At 39.4% G+C, this 7,540-nt stretch overlaps 2 protein-coding genes across 2 annotated transcripts in view; one reads left to right on the top strand and one right to left on the bottom strand.

Moving 5' to 3' along the window:
* Positions 1 to 17, top strand: part of LOC310788864 (uncharacterized protein) — a 13,454-nt gene extending 13,437 nt beyond the window's left edge. Inside the window, exon 9 of the mRNA XM_083650444.1 lies at positions 1 to 17. This exon is cut by the window's left edge and continues 748 nt beyond it. The gene's annotated coding sequence lies outside the window, so the exon portion shown is untranslated.
* Positions 18 to 1,789: 1,772 nt separating this feature from the next.
* Positions 1,790 to 7,526, bottom strand: LOC310789597 (CDC42 small effector protein 2-like). Its single transcript, XM_083651243.1, has 5 exons — positions 7,467 to 7,526; positions 5,362 to 5,611; positions 4,448 to 4,543; positions 3,536 to 3,614; positions 1,790 to 2,456 (listed from the first exon to the last, which is right to left on the bottom strand). Exons 2-4 carry the CDS (start codon positions 5,413 to 5,415, stop codon positions 3,540 to 3,542), a joined length of 225 nt encoding a protein of 74 aa, XP_083507369.1. The 5' UTR covers positions 5,416 to 5,611; positions 7,467 to 7,526; the 3' UTR covers positions 1,790 to 2,456; positions 3,536 to 3,539.
* Between the last annotated feature and the right edge of the window lie 14 nt (positions 7,527 to 7,540).

The following is a 7,540-nucleotide window of genomic DNA, read 5'->3' as shown; positions in this document are numbered from 1 at the left end:
TTATATGAGTTACTAATGCTATATCTTGTATCTTGTATGAGAGACAGTGTAACAGGGGGATCTACATTGTATTGCTTCCATACTGTTGCAGATAAAGCCTCTGCTCCCAGTGCTGCTGCTGTAGTGTGGGCGTCATGTGTTCACAATCTCTCTCTCTCTCTCACAAATATTATGTCAAAGATAGCACACGAGCACAACCTGCTGGGCAAACATCAAAGTGCAATCCAAAGGGAAATTACAAGGAAATTACTCTAGTATAGTCCAGAACTGAAAAACAACATGCGCATAATATAACTAGGGCCAACAACACACCTGAAGAGGACAGATAGATGCCTTCAAAACGTGATGACTGCATACCAGTCAAACATACATAGAAGCAGTTTTCACAGTAAAATTGTGACGAAAACAATGTGATTTAAGAAAGCGGTCAGTGAATGTTTGGGCGGTTGCCAATGGTTACAAGGGAGATTCCATGATGCTGGAGGCCTCCTTCTGCCATCTCTACATGGCGTAACGTCCCATGTAATCAATTCAATTCAAAGTGTCTTTATTGGCATGAAATACCAGAGTACATGTTGCCAAAGCAAACGTATCATTTGTAGAAAACAAAATATATAATGCGTTACACTACAGTTAGTGTTTATATAAATAGGAAAACATTCATTGGGGTAATAATAATGTGTAAACAGATGGATACAGAGGAATAACTGTGGTATCAGACTGTAGCAAGGCTGCTGCCCACAGACTCTTCTCTTCCTCTCCAAGTACAACCGCTAGTTTCATTTCATTAGAACGGAGGGAGAAGTTTGGGCGAAGCGTTTTTCAAATTCAGGGTAACATTTGTTTCTTATTTCTTCATTGAAACAAGAAGTGTGATTTATTCTTCAGTTAACAAAATGGACACAACCTCATTTCTTCAGGAAGCAGACTAGCCAGATCGCATCACGTGACTCGCAAGACTGTCACTGCAGTGAGCGGTCACGGGACTTCAGATCTTTACTGTGATGTCATCCTCAGTGTTGGGCAACGGACTGAAAATTAGTAATAGTTACAGTTACTTCTCTCAAAAAGTAACCGATTGACTTTACAAATTACTGGACAATGAAAGTCATTTGTTACGAGGGAAACTAACATTTGCATTACTTTTATTCTTTAGCTTGAATGAATTCTCTTATGACCGTATTGCACACACATCATTTCAGTGTTGCTGTGGGACGAGACAGCTGTCATATTTGATACATCATTCTACCCATCATCACTATGAGTAAGCAAGTAATGGAACGATAAAATGAGATATGCAGTGTTGGGTAAGTTACTGAAAATATCAACTTCCACATGAGAATAAATTATGAACACGGAACATAAAGGAGAGTGATGCTGTAGATAGGAAGACAGTGTATCAATGCGAGCAGATGACAGAAGGCTCAAAGTAGGCTAAATTCAAGTACTTTAAAAAATATATAAATGCAAGCACTTTCAAGTACTTGATTTATTTTTAATTGCAAGTACTTTACAGACCCGTGGCAACCCTGAATTAGATTACTAGTCACCGCAAAAAGTAGTGGAATTACAGTATTGAGTTACTTCGTAACTAAATGTGTTGCTTCCAACACTGGTCACCATATCACTCATCTTATCTAACGTAGCTCGAGCTACATTGATTAGGGTTTTCCCACTTCCTCCTTCTTCAGCCCTGGGGAGTACCGACGAAACCCTCCTGCACTGCCTCGAAACCTCACTGATCAGACAAAAATAGTACAAATGACTTCACAGAGGCAGATTAGGAAGATCATAGTTTATTAAAATTCTATATGGTCTGGTTAACTCTAAATGGGTATAAAAAAAAGTTGAAATCAATGCAAAATTCCTAAGCAATTCTGAGTGTACAATATGTGGTCCAGTGTACTCTACGCATTTCAAGTTAAATACACGACAGCATCCTTTACCCCTGAATGCAACTCAGAGAATCATGAGTATTTTCCAGAATAAAATTGTGAACATATTGCTTTTTGCCTTAATTGCTACCGCGCTACCTGTCTTTTGAAAAACCTCTGAGAAGATAGAAGGAAACTGTTCCAAATCTCGGGAGTGGCCCAGCCACCATGAGGTCTGTTTACAAATCAGATAATAAATACAGGCATCCAGACGGGCTAAAACAGCAAATATTTTTGAAAATATTTTCCTCATGCATACAAACAACATACATCTGACTGAGATTATGAACTTTCTACACCCTCTTATCTACTACTTTACAGTGCAACAGTATGGCAGCCAATGGATAGCAGTGCTTCATAAAAAAGAAAGAAATGGAAAATAAAAATAAAAATATATACACGACAACATTATGGGAAAGCAGTACTTTCATCTTTTGGTCCTGTGTCCAATACAGACATAACTGCTTTTGAAAATGCTTCCTCATATGAACAACAGTAGTATCCACAAGCGTCTTTGATGGTCTGTAAGGGGGAAATAAGGGAAACGTGCGTTAGGATCTCAGCAGCTTGTCTGAGTGCTGTTCATCTCCTCAGCTAGAGTTCCTCTCTAGAGCCCTTTTGACGAGCTGACGTCTGAGTGGATTTAGACAAATGACCCGTGTTCTGCTGTGTGTACGCATATCTCGCCATCGCCTGTTGCAGCAGAGACTCTGGTCATGTCCCAGCTCTTTTAACATGCACTAGCTATGTTTTTTAACTTCTCTAAATGATATAGCCATCTAAAGTAAATAAAGGCTTTTTACTTTCTGCCAGAAGAGTGACTTGGACCTTTCTTCTTTTTTGAACCTTTGTGATCCCCACCAAAGAGCACCTTCACCACACCAGTTTTGGACTTCCGAGCACTCTGGACCTTTTTTCTTCCACAGCAGAGACTGACTTGGAAGTCATGGACAGGCTCAAACTTTACAACAGTTAAGACCTCCAGTTGCAATGTTTCTATTCCTTTTGACTTTCGAGATGAAACGGTATGAACATCTCATATCACGATTAGAGTGAGCAAAATGATCGCGGTTATCAGTTTTATCGTGGTATTGTAAAAATGTGCTGGACATTTTTCAAAAAGTACTGACATAATTTCACCAAGTTTTATAATGAAAAACACAAATAAAATTAGCAGCACTATGCACTTTTTGTTTGCATAAACATTAAAAATAATAACATCGCAATAGGATTTGGTGCAAGTTGGCCCCTCGACACGTAATCAAACCTACACTGTTTAAATTATTCAAATTTGAAACGGTAATATTAACAGTCAGGAATTGTATAATGGTTTATCATTGAACTGGTAATTGTTTCATCCCTACTTTTGACAGATTATATTAACAGGTACTGTAAGAGCTGGGGCTGGAACGAGAATTTAGAGAAACTTCGCACTGTTACCCGCAAAAGTGCTGTGTTGACTTTTCTGCCCGTGCTGCTGGTTTCCCCTATTGACATGACACCATTAGCTACTAGCGATGAACCTTCTGTGTACACTGAAAAACTTGGCATGTGGATTCTAAGAATATTAGGAGGGACTATTACTAAGCGGTATTTCTCACCTTGTTATAACTGAGAACCTTCAGAGCCTCCATGTGAGTAGCCACCTTTAGATTTCATCTGGGCCTGAACAAGGTCCACCTACAAAAACAACAACACATCGCGACAAAAGTGAGTTCAAAATAGCAGAGTGTAAATGTCTACAGGTATAAACAAGCTTGTGAAGGGCCTGTAGGCATGTTTTCTTACGGCTATCAGTGGTTGGATGTTGTATTGTCTTGGTGAAGTTATACTGTCTCTGCGATATTTCATAACGTCGCTGCAAACAGCACCGTTCACTAACGTTACCACGGACGACGCTGAAGTTGGCATCTGACTCTGTGAATATTTATACCAGATGCTCACTACTCGCTGGCAGTCATATCCATAGACTTATAGAAGAGGTCATATCATATAATGTTAGCACTTCTATTCAATGACGTCAATAAACAAAATAACAAATGAGACCGAATGAATTCAGACCAACCAGCCTGTTATTTTTATTTTTTTTAGACCCAACTGCTTCTTTATTTAGCTTATTTTCAAGTTATTTAATTTCATGGGCTAGGATGCAAAGAGACGTTTGTGTTTTTGTTTTCTTGCTGTTTAAATGTAAACTATTTAAAGCAGCCAGTAGATATTCTATACGGATGGAATTCTGGAACGTTACCGGCCGCATTGGCCGTCAGAAAAAAAAAAAAGTCTAGTGGAATCCCTGATAGCGGTATGTACAGTAGGTGTACTTTCACTCTTCTGCAGGAATTCAGGTTGCTTAAATGTCTTGTGGTTGACTCTAAATCAGGCATGTCCAAAGTCCGCCCCCGGAGACCAAAAGCGGCCCACGTCTTGTCTCTCAAAATATACTATGTGGCCCTCCACACAGTATTGGTTAATTACAGGGTTCATACAGACATTACAAAATGAAATTCACTTACAGATGACAGTCCCATGTCCCCTGAGCCTACATGTGTGGTGTGAACGAAGTTTGTCGGCTCCCCGATCATGGAGCGATCTATTCGCCGCCGCCGCTTCTGAAAATGGGGGGAAAAGAGAGAGAGAAAAAGTTTTTTTTTAAGCTTACCATCGGTCTCATCATTCTAAGTAAGGTCATGTCACGGATTATAGTCAAAAACAAAACAAAACATGCAGATGCAATGGGAGTAGGGATGTACCCGACTCAGAATTCTGTCACTCTAATCGGATTTGGCTGTTCAATACGAATATTTTATTTTTATTTTTATTTTAAATAAGACTATCTGGCAATCAGAAAATCCATTGGCATGAGCTTGTTTGATTTGGGGGTTTAACTGGGACTTGGTTTTACAGTATTAATAGGCTGATACTTATACCAAAATAGGCTATAGATATATCACGATCTATCGAGAGAAACCAAGCAATTCCATGTCAAATCAGACATTCAGCACTGATCCTTGTCTCATAACCCCGTTTTGAGACTATTCGACTGTGAGATGATTGTCTCTTGCCTCTGTGTCACTGAATGTCTTCTCATCTGTTGGGAAGTAGAATAGGAGGCCATGCAGACAGTGGGTTTTGGGGAGAAGGGGAAGCCCCTGGATTTTTGCTAAACCTGTAGTTTATGGTAAACATTTGTGTGCTCTCAAGTAGGACACAACCACTATCTTTTATTAATTGAGCATACTGATTTTTTATTTATTTATTATTATTATTATTTCTGAGCCAGATCTCTGCGTAACACCAGAGCATGTTGTAGCCATCTGAAGCACTTTCCCCCGCTGATTCTCACTTAATAAAAAGGCCACAGTGAAATTTGAGCAGATCAATTTGTAACAAGTTTATAATGAGGTTGTCCAGTTATTTTCATACTCACAGGTTGTGGCTGCTCTGCAATGCAGCAGCTGAAACACACCCAGAACTCAGTCATCCTGAGGCTAACAAAGAGGCGGCGGCAGCAGCTTCCTCTCTCAGTTCAGTCGTCTCTCACCGTCTGTCTTCCTGTTCTCAGTTTACCAATGCCACAAGCCCACGCCGGAAGCTGATGACAGACACGAACGCTGGCTCCGCTGGGGTAAACAGTCGACACAAAGGCAACCGCCCTCCAGACCTTGGGCAACACACTCCTGTGGACACAAACAAGTTGGGGGAAAAATAGACATCTTCTCGTGAATATCGACACATTATGTCACGTTAGCAGTTACTGTTAGCATGAGCCATCATGTCAGGTTTGTTCGATCATAGATTTGGATTAGCAACCTGCGGGGCACCTCCTTGCAAGGCAATGTCTCGTTTCCGGATAAAAAGCGCTGGTTACTACCACAGAAATAAACTGATTTCGGAGTGTGAAATGCAGGATACTCAATTTGTTGCTGGCTGATTTTATAACCAAATTATTTCCTATTGTGCCTCACTGTGGCAAGACTCACAGCTAATGAGACAAATGCTACATCTATAGAGAGAAGGACAATTTGTGTATATACAGCTCTGCTTCTGAAATTTACAATAATCCCATGGTTTAATCCTGGGGGATATAGCTAAAAAGTACATTGATATATATGCACTGTGTATGTATGTATATACTGTATATAGAAGGAGCTTTGTAGCCGAAACGTTTCTGTTCAGTTTTCTTTCTTTTGTTTCACATGGTAGCACATTTGTATTGTTTTGTATATTCATTTATGGACCATTAAATATATGGCTTCTTTATATCCGTGAACCTTTGGAGTGGACATTCCATTTTTTCTATCAGTGTGCGAGCTTCTCCTGGTTCCTTCTTGACAATTTTTTGGCCTACGCACCTGATGTGAGTGTTTCTTTGGACTTGTAGCAAGAGCGCAAACACCCTATCTCATTTTTGCTATATATATATATATATATACATACATACACAGTGCACACTAAATTGTTTTCAGAAGCATAGGCTCTCAAAATGATGGTACAGCATAACCAGTTTTTAACAATATACATGTTGCTATTTTGGGCATAAGCTACACAAGAACTGTCTGCAACAGGAACAAACAGGATGAAGGGCAGATCGGTTAAGACACGGAACAGCTGAACCTCGGGCTAAACGTTTTGCTGCCTCGCGTTTGTAAAAAGGACTAATTATGTATGGCTGTTATTGAATCACATTAAATTTAGGCAAGGCAAGCCATTCTATTGTACATTTCCGTTTTTTAGAGTAGGCGATGAAATAGCACCTGTTGAGATCATGCCGGGTGGACACACTGACTAAACTGTGTGGAAATTCGCTTGGCAACATGAGAGTGAGGAACGAGGATGTTCTTAAATAGTATCAGGAACTTTTTGTTTTCATCCATCTTGGCATTCAGACAGGGTGTGACAGGAGAATCATCGGAGCTCTGGCTATCAACCTAAACTAGCCCTTTTCAGTCTCCTCACTGGTTGCTAATGCTAACTAGTAACTACACCCAAACAGGAAGGTGAATCATACATTTAGATTATACAGAGAATAGATGTAGAAGTATCTTACTTCATATTGATATTAATGACTGTTTACATTCGAAGAGGATTTACAATGATTTTAATCTTGGATTAACCTTACACACTAACGTTAAAGTAATAGTATTTTACAAACAACTGGGAGATTACGTAACGTTGCGGCTAAAGATTTCCTCTTCACACGGCTATTATTATGGCTAAAATTAATAATTGAGCACAATTTGTGTAGCTTTTTTTCTGATCGGTTACTAGCCAAGGCCTTGACTGCAATGAACTAACTATAGCAAATCTTAGCTTTAACGATTATAACGTTAGCAAAGATGATAGCTAACATTGCTAGCTAGCTAGCTTAGCGTTGGTGGTTTTTTATCTGACAGGTAGCTAACGTTAACTAGCTCATTTTTTCCAAAGTGTATTTGAACAACATACAACACATAATGACATGTATGTTCATTTAACGGTCTAAATATTTAACCTGTTTCCTCTTGTGATCATTTCAAATGAAATAAAACGTACCAGATGCTGGTTGACTTGCCGAAGTAAATGCAACGATCGATTTAGAAGCTAAAGAAAAACCAGGAACTGCGCTT

This window comes from Poromitra crassiceps, assembly GCF_964638095.1.
Source record: "Poromitra crassiceps genome assembly, chromosome: 14".
NCBI classification, from domain to species: domain Eukaryota; kingdom Metazoa; phylum Chordata; class Actinopteri; order Beryciformes; family Melamphaidae; genus Poromitra; species Poromitra crassiceps.
Note: the sequence above shows the minus strand (reverse complement) of the source record. Positions and strands in the feature narration are given on the sequence as shown.